Here is a 20,674-nt window from a genome sequence, read left to right on the forward strand (position 1 = left end):
ATGTTATCTTCTCTTTTTTTGTATTTTTATTTCTTTGTTAAATATCTCCCAACCACACTTCAGCCTGCTTCCAAAGCATTCCAGCACATTGCAGCCAGCCAGCTGGCCTGCTCAAACCTATACCTGCTGGAATCCACACTGGAGCAAACCCATAGGATTTGGTCACTCAGTCCCTCCAAGGAAGACAATGACCCAAATGGAGTGGGGAGCAGAGACCTTGGCATGGAGGATTAGGAGAAGGAGTTGGGGAGGTTTCCCTTGGAGAAGATTCTGAGGAGAGAAGATGATTGTCTCCAATTATTTGAAGGATTGTTTGGAAACAGAGTCAAAGGAGTCCAAGTGGGCAAAACTAGGATCTGAGGAAACATTGCAGAGAGGTTGATTTCACCTGAGGATTAGGTCTGTCTAGACGTGCACAGGCACCCCCCTGGAAGTCGTGGCTTCCCCCTCCTTGGAGGTCCTTAGGCAGAGATTAGTGGCCATATGGTTAAGATGTAGAAGGAAATGTTCAGAAGGGAGCTGGAGTGGACACCTAATGTGCTTGGTCTCTGATTCTGAGTTATCAGCCCCAACCACCATGCCTACAAGTGAAAAGGGCATTTTCTCTCCCCAGTCATTCAAATAGAAGAGAGAAAGAGAGAAGGAGAAAATAAGCTAGGACCCAAGGCAAACATATTTCTCTTGCTTAGCACAAATTATAATATAGTGTTAAGTCTGCAGGTCTTGGAGTACATGGCTGTGAGATTCAGTGCCCTTAGCTGTGTTAACTGGAGGGGTGCAGGGAGCCATTGTAGACCCAGAGCCCTAAAGAAAGCACTAAGAAGCAAAGTCCAGCAAGTGCTAAGAAAGAGGAGTGTGAGGAGAGAAGAGAAGGAGGGAAAGAGAAAGACAGAGAAAGAGACAGACAGACAGAAAGACAGACAGAGGGGAGAGAGAGGGAGGGAGAGAAAGGGACAGTGAGAGGGAGGAGAAAGGCAGAAGAAGGGACAGAGAGAAAAGCTGTGAACAGTGACAGAGGAAGAGAGAGCACCAAAGCCTCCGACATGCAGTGAAACACATGGAAAACAGCTGCCTAAGAAAGGAAGCCTGGGATGTTGATTGATTTGTCTGTAAGGAAAAGGACGGCAGGGACAGAGTCAAAAGCAAACCTCAAAGAGGCATCTTAGACTAGAGGAGGTGTTCTGCCAACTTCCAGCGCTGAGAATTAGCAGGAAAGGCTGCTCTATAGCACCACCTACAGGGTTTAGTGGGAGTGAAGGACCAGGTTAAAGTGTTAAGAATCCAGGCTGGCCAGAAAAGAAATGACCAATGTTGAGGGGCTGCCAGGAGACAGGCTCTTTGGTGCCCTTGGGGTCAGGCTGTAAATTGGCCCAGTCATTCTGGAAAGCAGTTTAGGCCTGGGCGTCCCAAATGATTCTATTATGCGTGATGCCATTTTACCTAACAGGACTATGTCTAGATTTAGACCCCAAAGAGTGCAAAGAAAAGGGAAAAGTTGGTATACATACATACATACATATATACATACACATACACATATATACATCTATGTTAAATAGAACACCTTTTTAATGACAAAGAACTGGAAATTAAAGCAGTGTGAACCTGTTTCAGACTAACTAAACATATTTTGGTGTGAATGATGAAAGAGAAGGTTTCAGGGAAACTAGGGAAGCCTTGTATGAATTGATGCGGAGTAAAATAAACAGAGCCAGAAGAACAATTTGTACAAGAACAATATTGTAAAAACAAACAATTTTGAAAGTCTTATGAATTTTCATAAATGCAATGTCCAAGCCAGATCCCAGAGTCCCAATGATAAAGATTGCCACTACCTCAGATAATGAACTAAAGATTCAGAATGAGCCACATCTTTGGACATCTCCAATAGGGGAATTTTTTTCTTAACTTGCCTCTATTTATTACAGGGGTTTTGGGTTTTTTTTTTTATTCAGGTGGAGGGATGAGTGAGGGGAGGTGGAAGGAAGAAAAAACAAATCCATGATCATTGAAATAAATTTTATTTTAGAAGATAATTAAAATATAATTTAATTTTTAAAATACTTAAAGTCTATCACTAATTTAGAAAGCAGTTACATGGACTGGTGCACCATGGCCTTGTGAGGTACAAAAATTCCAGAATGTAAAGAGAGATACCCTGGGAAGCTTTATGTGGCTGACTAGGCATGTTATTGGTGGAGCTTTCTCCACCAGCTTTTTTCTGAATAGAGATACATAGAGCTCCAGAGCACTTAAGACCTTCTCCATCTTGAGAGAGAGAAACAAATGATTATTTCCTAAGCCCAGCAGCCAAGGACAGAAAGAACCAATGAAATAGGAAGGATGGCTACATTGCCTGGGCACCTCTACCCTGGCTCTCCACCCTGGGCCACAAGTCAGCATTTTCTCACTTCTCTGGATATGGGGACCAAATGCTACCTGGTGGCCTTTTCCTACAGCAGGTTAACTATTTGACTTGCTTAGGGTTATACAACTAGTGTCAAGTATCTGAGACTGGATTTGAACCCAGGTCTTCCTGCCTCCAGGGCAGGTGCTCTATCGACTGCACCACTCAGCTTCCCTGAACAGTTTACTCTTAAGTAGGCTTGAAGGACCCACACTTGCTCCTTGATCTGTCCTCATAACCTGTCACTGCTGTTTGCCTCCTGTTTCTTTGACTCTTTAGCCATTTCATCATGATATGGTTCTGCTTTCCTCTTTCCTCCTGTCAGGTTTCCCTCCAGCAAAATCACTCTACGTGGCATCAATCACACTGTGTTTCTCTTTTCATTTTTCTACCTTAGTTTCCAATGACTCGGTTTCCTCATTTCCAGAGATTTCTCAGCTCTTCCTAGAACTCAATGACTCCCTTATTCAAAGACTCCATCAGAGAATCAGAGGTGGATGTCACCTAGAATTTAATCCAACCTGATCCCTCCCTAGTCTTTTAATGTTTCTGTCCTTTTTTACCTAATTCTACTTTTCTCATAAATTCCTTCAGTGATTTCTATCATGTCTTGGGAAATATAGAGCTTTTTTGGTTGCTGCCACTGCTTTTCCAGTTTATTTTTTCTCCTTGTTCTGGGAGCCTCAGCTCTTCCTCTTCCCCCTTCTCCCAATGCTGCTGCCTGAACTTCTGCCAGCTTTGGCCTTCCTAGTGGCTGGTACTCCAGACTTGGGCCAGCAAGCCTTGCATCTCAGCTCCTTTGAATCCAGAATAATGGTTTCCCATTATGATAGGCCTCTTCTTTTCTTCACATCTGTCTTGTGAGAAGTTCTGGTGCTTTTGTTTTTTGGTCATTTTTATTGCTGTTTTGATGACAATTTTGTGGCGTTGGATGGACTCTCACATGACTTCTCATGGTGCTATTTCCCTAGAAGCCTCAATTATTAAATTCCTTCAAATGGAGGAAGATCCCCAAAGAATTGAAAAGTTCTGAGTACTTTACCACCACCATGCCAAATAAATAAAGGCAATGAAGAAGACAAACGTCACCATCAACCACCCATCAGTCTGTTGTTCCCTCTTTGCAAAACCATTATGAGAATAGTCTCTACACACTTAGAAGACAGAGTCTATTAAAAATGGAAAAAAGGCAGAATGTTGCAGAATAGTTCCAAAGCGCCTATCTTGGGTCAGGTAACTGACTGAAAAGTAGAACATGTGAGATGCCATGAAATCTACTGGTAATAATTGTAGACTCAATAATGATTGTTTGACTCAGTAGAACTAAATGTGCCCTTGAAGGCTCTCATCAAACAAGTTACCTCCCACCATAGGTTAAAAAGAGGACAATTCTTTGATAGACACCATGGAGAAATTTTCCATGAAGTGCAGAGCACTGCCATGAAATGAAATTGAAAACAGAAACATTGGTTCACTTATCATCATATGAAGCAGACATAGATGAGGTTTGAGGCATCATTTATGACAATCCTTTTATAGGGAAGGGAATTAACTCTCAATAAGTAAGGTCACAGTAAATAAGAATGCCAGGAACAGAACCCAGAACATTGGATTTCCAATGTTATTTATGCACCACTCTGCTAGGAGCACGGAACAGGTTATGCCTTGAATCCAAACAAAAGAATAATCCTCCGTGGAAGGCAGCATTTTCCAATTCCTTCCATTCCCATATGACATCACACAAATTATCCCACATAAAAGAGGCATGAAGAAGCTATTATAATGAAGGGGAAGATGTGAGAGGAGTGGTGGGCAAAGTTTAAACGTTATTCCTATCAGAATTAACTCAAAGAGGGAATAACATACACATTCAGTTGAATACAGAAATCTCTTACCCTATAAGGAAGTAAAAAGGGGCAGGGATAATAGGAGGGAGAGGGAACTGAAAAACAGGAGATTATAATGAAGAAGGTGGTCATCAGAAATAAAACCTGTGTGAGGAGGGAAAGGATGAAGGGGGAGAGAAGGGGAGGAATAAATAAGTGAAAGACAGCATGGAGGGAAATACACAATTATTATAACTATAAATATGAATGATACAAATTCACTTAAAATGGAAGCAGATAGCAGAATGGATTAAAAATCTTACAATATGTTGTAACACACATGTGTTACACACATGTAACACACAAATGTAAAACACATTTGAAGCAAAGAGATAAACAGGATAAAGCTAAAGACCTGGAGCAAAATCTATCATGCTTCAGTTGAAGCAAAGAAAGCAGAGGTAGGAATCATTATCTCAGACAAAGCAAAAGCAAAAATAGATTTAATTAAAAGAGTTAAAGAAGGAAACCATAGCTTGCTAAAAGGTACCATAGATAATGAAGTCATATCAGTACTAAACATAAATACACCAAATGGTATACCACCTAAATTTTTGAAGTTGAATGAGTTACAGGAGGAAATAGATAATAAAACTATACTAGTGAAGGACCTCAACTTTCCCTTCTCTGAACTAGATAAATCTAACCAAAAAATAAACAGAAAGGAGTTGAGGAGGTGAATAAAATTTTGGAAAAGTTAGATATGACAGATCTCTGGTCAAAATTGAATGTGAATAAAAAGGAATATATCCTCTTCTCAGCAATACATTGGTTGGTTGGTTGCTGTCCTTCATTCTCAAAGAGGACAAAAGTGACCAAATATTAGGACTTAAAAACCTCACAATCAAATACAGAAAAGCAGAAATAGTAAACACATCCTTTTCAGATCATAATGCAATAAAAATTACATTCGGTAATAGACAATTGAAAGAGAGATTAAACACTAATTTTAAATTAAATAATCTAATCCTAAAAAATAAGTGGGTCAAAGGACAAATCAGAGAAACAATTGATAATTTCATTAAAGAAAATGAAAACAAAGAGACAGCAGACCAAAATTTATGATTTAGAGCCAAAGCTATACTTCGGGGAATGTTTATATCTCTAATTGCTTGCATCAATAAAATAGAGGGGGAAAAGATCAGTGAATTAGGCATGCAACCAAAAAAAATAGGAAAAGAACAAATTTTAAATCCCCAGATAAACACCAGCTTGGAAACACTGAAAATCAAAGGGAAGATTAATAAAATTGAAAGCAAGTAAACCTTTGAACTAATAAATAAAACAAGAAGCTGTTTTTATGAAAGAGAAAACAATAAAACACATAATCCATTGGTTAATTTGATTTTAAAAAAGGAAAGAAGACAACTAAATTACCAGTATCAAAAATGAAAGGGATGAATGCACCACCAATGAAGAGGAAATTAAGACAATGGTTAGGAGATATTTTGCCTGATTACATGCTAATAAATTTGACAATCTAAATGAAATAAATGAATGTCTACAAAAACATAAATTACTCAGATTAAAAAAAGAAGAAAGAAAACAACTCAATCTTAGAAAAAGGAATTAAACAAACCATCAATGAACTTCCTAAGAAAAAAATCCCCAGGACCAGAAGAAAATTCTACCAAACATTTAAAGAACAGTTAATCCCAATACTATATAAAGTATTTGGAAAAATAGGCTAAGAATGAGTCCTAACAAATTCCTTTTAATCATCAATATAGTGCTAATACCCAAACCAGGAAGAGTCAAAACAGAGAAAGAAAACTACAGACCAATTTTCCTAATGAATATTGGTGCAAAATTTTAATTTTTTCTTTTAAAAACTTTTTATTTAATATTTTATTTTCCCCAGTTACATGTAAAATAATTTTTAACCTTTGTTTTTTCCCATAGCACAATAATATTCCATCACAATCACATACTACGACTTGTTTAACCATTCCTCAGTTAATGGGCATCCCCTCAACTTCCAATTCTTTGACACAAGAAAAGAGCTGCTATGAATATTTTGGACATATGTCTTTATTTTTTTTTTTATCTCTTTTGGAATGCAGACCTACTAGTGTTATTGTAAGGTCAAAGGGTCTGCATGGTTTTAAAGCCCTTTGAGCATAGTTCCAAACTGTTGCACAGAATTGTTGAATCAGTTCATAACTCCACCAACAGTATATTAATACCCTATTTTACAAGTGAAGTTACTTTTAGGGTTTTTGAATTCTATCAAACATTTAAAGAACAAATAATTCCAATACTATATAAACTATTTGGGGAAATAAGTGAAGAAGGAGTACTACCAAATTCTTTTTATGATACAAATATGGTGCCATATGGGAAGAGCCAAAACAGAAAGAAAATTAGAGACCAATTTTGCTAGTGAATATAGATGCAAAAATTTTAAATAAAATATAAAGAAAGAAATTACTGCAACTTATCATGAGAATGATACACCATGATCAGGCAGGATTTATAACAGGAAAGCAGGGCTGGTTCAATATTAGGAAAACTATCAGCATGGTTGATCATATCAACAACAACACAAACAGAAATCATATGATTATTTCAACAGATTTAGAAAAAACATTTGACACAATACAGCACCCATTGCTATTAAAAACACTTAGAAGTTAATGGAGTCTTTCTGCAAATAATAGGTAACATCGAGCTAAAACCATCAGTAATCATTATATGTAGTGAGAATAAGCAAGAAGCATTTCCAATAAGATTGGGGAGCGGGGGGGGGCGGTGAAAGAATGTCTGTCATCACCATTGTTATTCAATAGGGTATGAGAAATATTAGCTTTAGCAGTGAGAGAAGAAAAAGAAATTGAAGGAATTAGAATAGTCAAAGAAGAAACAAAGCTATCACTCTTTGAAGATGATATGATGATATACTTAAACAATCCTAGAGGCTCAAGTAAAAAAAATTACTGGAAATAATAAATTTAGCAAAGTTGCAGGATCCAAAATAAACCCATATAAATCATCAGCATTTCTATATATAACCAACAAAGACCAACAGCAAGAGATACAAGGAGAAATTCCATTTAAAGTTGCTGTAGATATAGAATATTTGGGAGTCTACCTGCCAAAACACACTCAGGAACTATAACAACAATATCTTCTCTTTGATTTGAGAGTTCAGAAATTTGGCTATAATATTCCTTGGAGTTTCCATTATAGGATCTCTTCCAGGAGGTGATTGGTGGATTCTTTCAATTTCTAATTTGCCCTCTGTTTCTAGAATATCAAGGCAGTTTTTCCTGATAATTCCTTGAAAAATGCTGTCTAGGCTTTTTTTTATCATGACTTTCAGGTAGTCAAATAATTTTAAAATTGTCTCTCTTACAGCTATTTTCCAGACCACATGTTTTTCCAATGGGAAATTTGTCTTCTTTTATTTTTTTCATTTTTTAATTTTGACTGATTCTAGATATCTCATAGTCACTAGCTTCCACTTGATTACTTAGCCAACAATGAAATCATTTTCCCTGAGAAGAGCAAGACTGATCTTGGAACATTTTCTTATTGATCCTATCTACAAGTAATTAATTTATCCTGTAACTACTTAAGTCATGGCCCTTTGTATCTGAATTTGGTTTAAAGACTCAGCTGGCTTGTAATGAATTGAAAGCAGATATGGATTTGGTATTATATATTCAAATCTGTTATTCTAATCTGTATTTTATATTTTATTCCACTCTGTGATTCTTCTCTGTAATCTATGTAACAGCTCCAATCATTTTTGTTGCTAAGGTAAGCAGCTCTTAAGTTCAATAAATTTAACTCTTTGTGGCTAGATGTATAAGCTATAGCTCTGCCATGAGCATTGCTAGTTGGAGAGAAACTCTAAGCAATCTCAGCAATGCCTGGAAATCAGGCTTGCCAAGGCAGGTTTGTTACTTCAAATACCTTCAGTCTCTGAGAAGCTAAATGAAATCTGTGTACCATCCTCAAGAACTGGACTGAGTTGACTGTGCAGAACATTGAGGGGTTTGAAAGAGCCCCTTATCAAGAGTTCCCCTCCTCCAAGAGAGAGTAGCTGACTTGAGAAGTTAAGTGACATATTATTCTCAGGTGCATGTCCTTGAGTCGTTGAAGTTCCAGGAATCAGGGCCCCTGCTACACAGGGTAACATTCCAATAAAGAGTCCTTGAGGCCTCCCTTTCTACTTATCACAATCTGTTCTGTTTCATGCCTCAATTGCTACCCCTATGGTTTTTTACTATTTAAGCACCCCGATCCCCTAATTTATTGGCTCAGGATGTCCAGAATAAACTCAGCTTGTTCAGACTGCTGTGTCCCGCCTGTCTTTTCATCCTCACTCTGTGAGCCCCGTAACTGCCCTGGACCTGCTGGACTGCACTGGCCACAGCAGTTGACCTTGCCCATGGCTGTAAATTTCAAATGGTCAGGCACCTACAAGTCTGCTATTCTTCTATGAATAATGATCTCCCTACAGGCTCTGAATCCTAGGAAAATATGACTGGGAAAGCGGTCATCCTCAAGCATAGAGTAGGTCCAAAATGGTCCACTCTTATAACTTCTGATTTGATGAGTGATAAGTAATCCTTCATGCTGTCTTTGGAGGTTCAGAACCTGGTTCAGAATAATCAGTTAAGTGACTTTGAAAATATAATGCCTTCTTAGCCCCTGTGACTCAGGATGGACTGAGCCATGGATCGACTTAGCTGTATTTGGACTTACGTGACAGGAAGTCACACTTGCACTCTATGTCTCAGTCCTAAATTGCGTTTTGTAGCTGAATCTTTGCTGGAGCTTCACAAGCCACACATTTTACAGAGATACAAACAAACAAAATGAGAAGACTGACACGTAGGTTTTCGGGGGAATGTGGCAGAAATCGTAACTTAAAGCGGCCCAGAAAAACCAAAAGGTCATCTAGGTTGGGAAGGGAGTGTTGTAGAAACCATGCCAGCCCAAAGAGGAACCAAGAAGAGGATGGGGTGAGGGCCTCCTCTGAGCCCCCTGATTAATAGTTCTGATTTCTTCCTCCCTCCTGCTCAGCCCTCTGTAGCTAGTTAAGCTATAGGGACGTAACTTGATTTCTCATTTTAATATTCTCATAACTGATCTAGTATATTTCTTTTTTCATGGCTCCAAATCAGATTTAATGTTTGATTAATTACACAATTATGTTACTGCTACAGTATCAATATTGGGTGCTATTGACATGCATTTTATTTTTCTATATTTGATTTAGTATTTTATTTTTCTCCAGTTATAGGCAAAAACAATGTTTAACATTCATTTCTGAAATTGAATTACAAATTCTCTCCCTCCCTCCGCACCCCCTCATTGAGAATGCAAGCTATTGGATCTAGGTTATACATGTGTAGCCATAGAATAGTTCTCTTGATTAGGTCTCCTAGTTGCTTTTGGGAGCCATGAGCCAAAAGCAAATAAAATGTGAAGAGTTTTTCTGGTTTACTCTAATCTAGCTCTGAGCTAGAATTGAATATTACAAGGAGAAAATGATTGTGAAAGTGAAAGACTGTCTTGCCAGACGTATAAAGGTAGTTTGGAAACTAAAATTATCCAACTACAATCAAAGAGACTGACACAAAGCTCTGAGCCAATAGCACTTTTTAAAGAATCTATGATCCCATGTGAGGAAGTGGACTTAAGATCTTCCTCAAAATCTGAGGTGACCCCCTTCTCCTAGCACCTTGTTATTAAAGGGTCTGATATACAAATAAGCAAAGGAGGCATGGCATAATACAGAATATCATTGGCTGATAGACTTTGTTCTTGAGGGCCAAAAATGACATATTAGCGGCGGGGAGGGGGGACATGGTTACAGAGGGGTGGGTCACAGATTGGGTGAAGCATGGAGCATCTTCACTAAGTGTTCAGAAGATGATCACCTGCAATTGTTGGCCAAGGGAGGCTGGTCTAGAAATATAAAAATAAGTTGAAAGACTTTCCAAAGCATCAAGGTGTCTCACTTATGCTGGGTTTGAACATGAAATTGAGCAAAAGATGGAGATATCCTTGTCAATATTCTTGTGGTTGTGTAAATGAGCCTCATAACTTGGTGAACAAGTACTGAACCTTAAAGTTTGAGAACCACTGTAAGAACCTAGCTATCCCTATATGGTTTATGTAAAATATCAAACTGTTTAATACTGGTTGAAATAGAGCAGGGGGTCCAAACGAATGATGTCTCACAGTAGGTCACATCTTTTGAAAAATTATATGTATATATGTGTGTGTGTGTGTGTATGCATACATATATACATATAAAATTAGATGTGAAGATGATAATTAGAAGTTGTAAGAATAAGAAATAAATGTATTATTGGGCCAAAATTATGCTATGCTGGTCTCTGAATGCAATCAGAGCAGTGTCAAATTGAGACATGGAGTGATTTTCTAATGCATTGAATTGAAATGACGTCATTCGACTGTCAGTAATTTTATCTCATATTTTAAATCCATAAGATCATTTATGCTACTATCTTTTAATTTTTCTTATATTGGGATGTATTGTGCATGGAACATTGCTAATTAAAAATGATTTCTAGAAACTGATGCCATTATTTTTGTGGTTCAGTTGTTGAATCATCTTGGACTCTTCATGATCCCAGGGACCACAGCATGTCAGGCCTTTCTATCCCTCACTATCACCCATGCTCATTGTTTCCCTGACACTGCCCACCTCATCCAGTGCCATCCCCTTCTCCTTCTGTCTATAATCCTTCCCAGCATCAAGGTCTTTCCTGCAAGTCTTGTCTTCTCATTACTTGGCCGAAGTATTTAAGCGTCAACTTCAGTATTTGACCTTCCAGTAATAGCATGAATTGGATTTGATCTCCTTGCAGTCCAATGGACTCTCAAAAGTCTTCCCCAGCACCACAATTAGAAATTCTGTGACAGTCAGCTTTCCTCAGATTCCAGCTTTCGCAGCAAAACATTGCTCCTGAAAAAATGATGGCTTTGACTGAATGTCCCTTTGCAAGGTGATGTCTTTGCTCTTCAGAATGCTGTCTAGATTAGCCATAGCTTCCCTGACAAGAAGCAAGCATCCTTTCATTTTCTGGCTGTACTTGTCATTTGCAGTGACCTCTGAGCCCAAGACTATGAACTCTGACACTGCTTCCATTTCTTCTCCCTCTGTCTGCCAGGAGGTAATGGAACCAGTTGCCATTACCTTAGTTTCTTTGAGTGTTATGTTTAAGCTAGCTTTTACACTCTCCTCTTTTACTCTCATCAATAAGTGTCTTAATTCTTCACTTTCTGCCCTCAGAGTGTAACCATCTATAATCAGGATCACATAGCTAGTAAGTGTCTGAGGGCAGATTTGAGTTCAAGTCCTCCTGACTCCAGGGCCTGTGCACTATTCACTGGGTCCCCTAGCTGCCCCTGACATTGGTCCTATTTCCTCCAGCAAACTGGATTCTGTCTTTAGATTTGTCCAGACGAGCATTTAACCTGATGTACTCTGTATATGTGAAATAAAGTGGCAGTAGACAGCTCTGTACTCCTTTCTAAATCTTAAATCAATCATGGTCATGTTCTATCTTGTCATGTATCATGGTCAGTTCTATCTTGTTCTTGACCCACATACAGGTTCCTCAGGAGACAAGTAAGATGAACCAGTAGTCCCATCCCTTTGAGAACTGGCCATATACAGGTGTGATCTACACAGTTAAAGGAAAGAGTCAATGAAATGGAAGTAGATGGGGTATTTTTTCTTCTGGAATTCTCTTGCTTTCATTCTAATCCAGCAAAGGCTGACAATTTTTCGGTCATTCCTCCGCCTCTTTGAGAATCAGTTCTGCTAATTCTAGGTTCACATATAGGTGAACTCCAGCTTGCAGAATCTTAAGCATAACGTTGCTGGAGTGTAAAAAAGTGCAATTGTTTGGTTATTTAAACATTCTTTGGCATAGCCCCTCTTTAGGATTTGGACTTAAACTGATATTTTCCAATCCAATGACTACTTTTGAGATTTCCAAATTTGCTTGCATATGGAGTGCAGCACTTTACTTTTTTGTGAAAAACAATTATATATTTTTTCAAGCACATGCAAAAACATTTTAAAACTTTAGAAAAAAAATTGAATTCCAAATTCTCTCCTTCCCTCTTCCCTTTACTCTGGAATTGTGACATGAAACTATGGGCAAATACAAAATGGTCCTGCACCAATGCCAGCAAAGACTACTTTATAATCTCCTTCTGTCTAGCTGTCTGACCCCTTTCCCTGTCTATGAGCTGAGAATTCTCTAAGCTGTTGTTGTTGCCTTGGTGAGGAGTGGACTGCACCACATTGTTCTCCAGGCCCAATGATCATCACTTTGCCTGCTGGCCTCCTAAGTTGCCTTGGTTTGGAAAATTGTTTCATCTTGACTTTTTGTTGGCCCAGATTTTGATTTGAAGCATTATTTCAAGTTGTTTGGAGGGGAATTTTGGAGAGTTCTGCCCTCTTGTATGTCTCTTGTCTCCCTAGCCAATGTGAACAGAGGTAGAAAAAAAGAGAGAGACTCTGTCTTTTTTAACGCATTGAAAGTTCCACAGAGAAGTTTTCATTCTCTTTACACCCCTTTTCCCATGGCTGATCTACCCACAGGAGACAATCTACTTAGATTTACCAGACACAACAGTATCTCCCATAAAGGTGTAACTGAAGGTTGTTTTTGACTATCCAAAGCTCTGGACTGTATGTGAAAATTAGTCCAGATTCCTCTTATGTGGTTGCTAGCTCCTTTCCATTCCCATGACAGGGTGGAGAGGAGCAGCCATGGGAGGCTGGTTACATAGGAATCACAAGGCCTCTTACCTGCCTAGGAGTGGCTGATTTTTCAGAGAGTAGTTTGACTCTGCCTCAAATCCATCAGGGGAATCCTTTCCTCACCACCATGACTGTTGGATAACAAAAATCAGGAGGCAGAAACTATCTCAAGATATTGAGAAGTTTCTTCATTATCACATGGAGTAGCCTGAATGTAAGCTTATACATGCATGTAGGTAGCCTACAGGAGATCACAAAATTCCTCTAAATTGCCCCAATTTTTATACCTTTGAGCAAACATCTCTGATTTCTTCCCTTCAACAAACATTGTTCCCCAGTTGACATAGTAATGATACAAGTTCATTTCCTTATTCTGAAGACATTCTGCTTTTGAGAACATTCAGATGTTTACTTTTCCTCAATTCTACAATTGATGAGGACATTTACTATTTCTTTAATTTTGCAACTTGGTAGGATGGCATGAATTATTTCCCATCACTTCACCATTCTGTTACAATCTGACACAAAATTTAACCTTCACCAGAGACCTCCATGGTTCAGAGAAAGGCATGTCCCCATGGAGCACTTTCATAAGGGCTCTTCCAGTATGAATCCTCTGATGAGAGGGTGAGAAATAATTCCTGATGGAAAGCATTGAGTCCACAAATGCCTTGTGCCCAGAATTTTCTACTGTCTAAGAAGCTCTGCACTACATTTCAATGCCTTTCCTCAATCATGTCAGTGATAAAAATTTATATCTTATATAAATTTTCTGATGTGAAACAAGGACTGATTTTGCCTAAAAGCCTATCCACATTGATTACATTCATAAATTTTCTCTCCAGTGTGGATTCTTTTATGTAAAGCAAAAGGGGCCCTCTGTAGGAAAGATTTTCCACACTGATTACATTCATAAGGTTTGCCTACAATGTGGATTCTCTGATGCACATTAAGATTGAGTCTGAAAGTATTTCCAAACTTGATTACACTTATAAGGTCTGTCCAGTGTGGATTCTCTGATGTTCAGCAAGACTGGAGATAGTTCTGAAAGCCTTTCCACATTGATTACATTCATAAGGTTTCCCTCCAGTGTGTATTCTCTGATGTTTAGCAAGACTGGAGCTTTCTCTGAAAGCCTTTCCACAGTGATTACATTTATAAGGTTTCTCTCCAGTGTGTGTTCTCTCATGTACTGTAAGAGTTGTTTTATGTGCAAAAGCCTTGCCACACTGACTACATTCATAAGGTTTTTCTCCAGTGTGAATTCTTTGATGTTCAGCAAGACTGGAGCTAACTCTGAAAGCCTTTCCACATTGATTACATTCATAAGGTTTCTCCTGAGTGTGGATTCTCTGATGTTTAGTAAGAGTAGAACTTTCTCTGAAAGTCTTTCCACATTGATTACATTCATAAGGCTTCTCTCCTGTGTGAATTCTTTTATGTAAAGCAAGATTGGCTCTCTTTAAGAAAGATTTTCCACACTGATTACATTCATAAGGTTTTTCTCCAGTGTGGACTCTCTGATGTTTGGCAAGACTGGAGCTGCCTCTGAAAGCCTTTTCACACTGATTACATCTATAAGGTTTCTCCCCAGTGTGAATTCGCTGATGTTCAGCAAGATGAATCCTCTGGGTAAAAGCCTTTCCACACTGACTACATTCATAAGGTTTTTCTCCAGTGTGGATTCTCTGATGTTTAGCAAAATTGGACCTGCCTCTGAAAGCCTTTCCACACTGACTGCATTCATAAGGTTTTTCTCCAGTGTGGATTCTCTGATGATTAGCAAGACTGGAGCTGCCTCTGAAAGCCTTTCCACACTGATTACATTCATAAGGTTTTTCTCCAGTGTGGATTCTTTGATGTTTAGTAAGACTAGAGCTGTCTCGGAAAGCCTTTCCACACTGATTACATTTATAAGGTTTCTCTCCAGTGTGGATTTTCTGATGTATAGTAAGAGTGCCCCTATGTGTAAAAGTCTTTCCACATTGATTGCATTCATAAAGTTTTTCTCCAGTGTGGATTCTCTGATGTTCGCTAAGATGAGTCCACCATGTGAAAGCCTTTCCACACTGATTACATTCATAAGGTTTCTCTCTAGTATGTATTCTTTGATGTACTCTAAGACTGGCCCTCTGTGTAAAAGCCTTTTCACACTGATCACATTCATAAGGTTTCTCTCCAGTGTAGATGCTCTGATGTATAGCACAGATTTCTCTCCAAGTTAAGCCACAGGAACTATTACTCATGAATCGTTGCTTGTGAGTTTCTATTACAGAAAAGCTTAGTTCTGCAGTAGTCTCTTTCATTTGAAATCTGATCTCTCCTTCTGAAAGACACAAAGAATAAAACATATATACACAGAAACGTACATAATTTTATCCCCTTCCCGCCACTGGCAGAACATAAACTCTCTTTCCCCAGGCAAAGAGAACAGTCTTCAAACCTCAAAGGGAAAAATGAATTATTTCAAAATGCCTTTAGTTCATAGCCTAATGATTATTTAATTTACAAAGAGCTACACACACAATTATATTAGATTCTCACAACATACCTGTGACACAGGAAGGGCATTCTTATCACATTCACATCTGAGGGCATTAGTTCAAAATGGCTGAGTGACAACCCAAATCCCAATAGCTGAAATACAAACTGAAACCCATGACAGGGTATACTCTGTCCACAATTCTAGACAAATTGTTTCCACTGTCAGTCTTTCCTTTGCACTTTCATCATCTGCACTTTCAATTCTTTCTTCATAGATATCATGCCATATGGTGCACATATAGCATATACTCAAATTCTTTTATGATCTATCATCTGAAAGTGTAATATAACTTCTTTAATAATAGCTTTCAGTTTTATTTTTTTCTGTTGCAGTATTTGAGGTTATATAAAGAAGATCACTCCTGTTTTTTTGTATTTCCTTAAGGCATAAAAAAATTTGTTTTGGGAGGTGGAGCCAAAATGGTGGAGTAGAAGGGCAGTAAAAGCTCTCCCCCATAACCCATAAAATACCTGTAAAAAATGACTCTAAACAAATTCTAGAGCAGCAGAAGTCAAAAACAACAGAGGTAAAGAGATTTCCAGCCCAAGACAGCCTGGAAGGCCAACAGGAAAGGTGTATCACACCTGGCATGGAGCAGAGCACAGCCCAGCCTTGGCCTCATGGCATAGCAGGGACAGGACCAGAGCATGTCTCAGGGGGCCAAATCCCTGGCAACAGCTGCAGTTCCCAGATTGTTCAACCCACAAATGCCAAAGACAACTTCAAAGGTCAGTGAGAAAGTTCTCTCACCTGAGTGAGAAGGGAATGAGGTCTAGCCCCACCAGCAGCAGCCACTGCAATGGCAGTGTCCATTTTTGGAGCCCTCTGCCTAAAGACCCTAGGGGAATTGAGCCACTGATCTGGATCTCAGCTCTGAGTGGCAGCCCTGGGGTGAAGAGGAGCACTGGCATGGTGGAGCTGGAGGCAGTTGTGGAGAGAGAATTCTACTCAGAGATCCTGGGCAGAAAAGTTTTTGGTTGCTCCCAGACCAGACCACAGGCCAGGAGAGGAGTAAACTCTCCCTTGATTGTGCCTCCTTGGAGGAACTGAGAACTCAGAGGTCCTATAGTACACCCTCCTTTTAACAAAGGACTCAAAAGTCAAGTAACAGGCTGGGAAAATGCCAAAAAAGGGGGAAAAAATAAGACTATAAAAGGTTACTTTCTAGGTGAACAGGTATTTTCTTCCCTCCTTTCAGAGGAGGAAGGACAATGCATACCATCAGAGGAAGACATAAAAATCAAGGCTTCTGCATCCAAAACCTGCAAAATAAATATGCAAGGGCCTCGGGCCATGGAAGACCTCAGAAGGGATTTTGAAAATCAAGTAAGAGAGGTCGAGGAAAAATTAGGAAGAGAAATGAGAGTGATACATGAAAATCATGAAAAATGAGTCAACAAATTGCTAAAGAAGACCCAAAAAAATGCTAAAGAAAATAACACCCTTAAAAACAGACTAATTCAAATGGCAAAAGAGGTCCAAAAAGCCAATGAGGAGAAGAATGCTTTTAAAAGCAGAATTAGCCAAATGGAAAAGGAGGTTCAAAAGTTCACTGAAAAAATAGTTCTTTAAAAATTAGGATGGAGCAGAAGGAAACTAATGACTTTATGAGAAACCATGAAATTACAAAACAAAACCAAAGGAATGAAAAAATAGAAGAAAATGTGAAATATCTCATTGGAAAAACAACTGACCTGGAAAATAGATCCAGGAGAGACAATTTAAAAATTATGGGACTACCTGAAAGCCATGATCAAAAAAAGAACCTAGACATCATCTTTCATGAAATTATCAAGGAAAATTGCCCTGATATTCTAGAACCAGAAGGTAAAATAAATATTGAAAGAATCTACCAATCGCTTCCTAAAAGAAATCCAAAAAGAAAAACTCCTAGGAATATTGTAGCCAAATTCCAGAGTTCCCAGGTCAAGGAGAAAATATTGCAAGCAGCTAGAAAGAAACAATTTGAGTATTGTGCAAATACAATCAGGATAACACAAGACCTAGCAGCTTCTACATTAAGGAATCAAAGGGCTTAGAATATGATATTCCAGAAGTCAAAGGAATTAGGATTAAAACCAAGAATCACCTACCCAACAAAAATGAGCATAATACTTCAGGGGAAAAAATGGTCATTCAATGAAATAGAAGACTTTCAGGCATTCTTGATGCATAGACCAGAGCTGGATAGAAAATTTCACTTTCAAACACAAGAGTCAAGAGAAGCATGAAAAGGTAAATAGGAAAGAGAAATCCTAAGGCTACTAAAGTTGAACTGTTTCTGTTTCTACATGGAAAGATCATATTTGTAATTCTTGGAACTTTTCTCAGTATTTGGGTAGTAGGAGGGATAATACACACACACACACACACACACAGACACACACACACACAAAGGGCGCAGGGCGAGTTGAATAGGAAGGGATGATATCTAAAAAAAATAAATTAAGGGGTGAGAGAGGAATATACTGGGAGAGAAAGGAAGAAATGGAATGGTGCACACTATCTCTCATAAAAGAGGCAAGAAAGAGCTTTTTCAATGGAGGGGAAAGGGGGGGAGGTGAGAGGGAAAAAGTGAAGCTTACTCTTATCACATTTGGTTTCAGGAGGGAATAACATGCACACTCAATTTGGTATAAAAATCTATCTTACACTACAGGAAAGTAGGGGAGAAGGGGATATGTGGGGTGGGAAGGATGATAAAAGGGAGGGCTAATGGGAGGAGGAAGTAATTAGAAATAAACACTTTTGGGGAAAGACAAGGCCAAAAGAGAGAATAGAATAAATGGGAGGCAGGATAGGATGGAGGGAAATAATAGTTAGTCTTATACAATGTGACTATTGTGGAAGTCTTTTGCAAAGCTACATATATATAGCCTATATTGAATTGCTTGCCTTCTCAGTGGGGATTGGTGGGGTGGGAGGAAGGGAGAGAAGTTACAACTCAAAGTTTTAGGCAAGAATATTGAGAATTGTTTTTCCATGCAACTGGGAAATAATAAATACAGGTAATGGGATATAGAAATCTATCTTGCCCTACAAGAAAAGAGAGAAGATGGGGATAAGGGAAGAGAGGGGTGTGATAGAAGGGAGGGTTGATTGGGGGAAGGGCTATTCAGAATGCACAGTGTTTTGGGGTGAGGGGAAGGGAGAGATGGGGAAAAAATTTGGAACTCAAACTTTTCTGGAAATGAATGTTGAAAACCAAAAAAAATTTGTTTTGGCCTATTAATGTTGGGAGATAGTCATTACTTATTTCTTTTTTTAACCGTTCTTAAATGCCTCTGCTAACTAAAATTAAAACAAAAACTTTGGAATGATAATTGTACATGTATAGCCTATATCAAATTGCTTACCATCTCTGGGAGGAGGGAGGGTAAGCAGAGACAGAATTCAGAATTCAAAATTTAAAAAAAAAATGTTTAAGTTGTTTTAATATCTAATAGGGGAAAGTAAAATATTATATTAAAAATAAAATCTGTTTGTACTAAAAATAAATCTTTACAATAAACAAAATTTTAATAATGCATGGCATTTTATCAAGTCTGAAAATGTCTCATATACAAATTTGAGACTATAACCCTTTTGTAACTAGGTAATTAATTTATAGTTTTCAACTTTCACTTTTCTAAGATTTCCAGTTCCAAATTGTCCTTCCTTCCACCCCTCACCTTTCCCCAAGATGGCATGCAATCGGATATAGGCTTTACATATGTTGTACATATATGTGTGTATATACATATATGTATATATACATAGTATACATATACATTAAACATATTGCCACATTTGTCATATTGTGAAAGAAGAATCAGAAAAAAGGCAAAAACCACAAGAAAGAAAAAGCCAAATGAAAAAGAAAATAATATGATTCAATCTGCATTCAGACTCCACAGCTCTTTTTCTGGATATGGATAATATTTTTCATCATAAAAACTTTGGAATTATCTTAGATCTTTGCATTGCTGAAAAGAGTTAAGTCTATCAAAGTCGGTCATCACACAATGTCGTCTTAATGTGTTCCGTGTTCTCATGATTCAACTTACTTTATTCAGCATCAGTTGATGCAAGTCTTTCCAGGTTTTTCTTAATTAGTCATGAATTACTTTCATATAACACAACTTGTTTAGCCATTCCCCAAGTGATGGTCATCCCCTCAATTTCCAATTCTTGGCCACCACAAAAGAGCTGCTATAAATATTTTTGTACATGTGGGTCCTTTTCCCTTTTTTATAATCTCTTTGTGATACAGACTTCATAGTGGTACTGTTGGATCAAAGGTTATACACAGTTTGATTGCCCTGTGGCAATTCTATCATCCTTTTGTAAGGAAGTGGACATCATGCTTCACTATTAGTCCTCTTGAAGACCTTTCCCATTGAGGAGTTCACAAACCCCTTGGAGATTCTAGAGAGTGGTCCACAGGATTTGAACTAAAAATTGATCAGTGGCATCTTACGGAGTAAATAATCACCTAATGTTGTAACTGAAATATTAATCCTCTGAGACAACAAGCATGCCCATAATTCAACCATAATAGGATTCTTATTGCAGTGATTCCAAATCATTATGGTCAGGTATATAATGCTTTTGGAATTCATGTAATGATAACTTCACATTCTTACTCTTTCTAAGTGCAACATATTTTTTCAGCTCCTTAACTTGACATCAAATTGTTTCCAAACTTCTAGGAAGGTTGGACATTCATGTGCAAATGTTCATAAGCATACATAGACCTTCACTGGCTGGCTGGTACTACACCAGAGTAGTCCTCTCATTCCTGCATTATCTTGTAATCACATCTCATAAAAGTTGAAGTTACCAGAACAAGATCTTAGTTCAGTTTGAATTCTTATAACAGAGATAACACACTCTTTGGAACCATGATTGCTATGCATTTACTGTAGAGACCACAATGAAACCATGATGGACACCCACAACCTTTCTACAAAACAGACCTTAAAGTGCCCATCATTGCAATGCTAAAGTTATTTTCTGATTTGAACCTATCCTCCACTTATGTTATTTATTAATAACAAAGAATAGAGAGGGAAAGCTTATCAAAGCTGTGTTTG

At 38.2% G+C, this 20,674-nt stretch overlaps 1 protein-coding gene across 1 annotated transcript in view; it reads right to left on the bottom strand.

The window, feature by feature from the left end:
* Positions 1-2,004: 2,004 nt before the first annotated feature.
* The window catches only part of LOC140508081 (uncharacterized), a 36,933-nt gene continuing 18,263 nt past the window's right edge, over positions 2,005-20,674 (bottom strand). Inside the window, 3 exon segments of the mRNA XM_072615822.1 lie at positions 2,005-14,012; positions 14,014-14,055; positions 14,057-15,380. Of these exon segments, the coding sequence (XP_072471923.1) occupies positions 13,862-14,012; positions 14,014-14,055; positions 14,057-15,380 (1,517 nt within the window). The 3' untranslated portion in view covers positions 2,005-13,861.

This window comes from Notamacropus eugenii, chromosome 5 (genome assembly GCF_028372415.1).
Source record: "Notamacropus eugenii isolate mMacEug1 chromosome 5, mMacEug1.pri_v2, whole genome shotgun sequence".
Lineage (NCBI taxonomy): Eukaryota > Metazoa > Chordata > Mammalia > Diprotodontia > Macropodidae > Notamacropus > Notamacropus eugenii.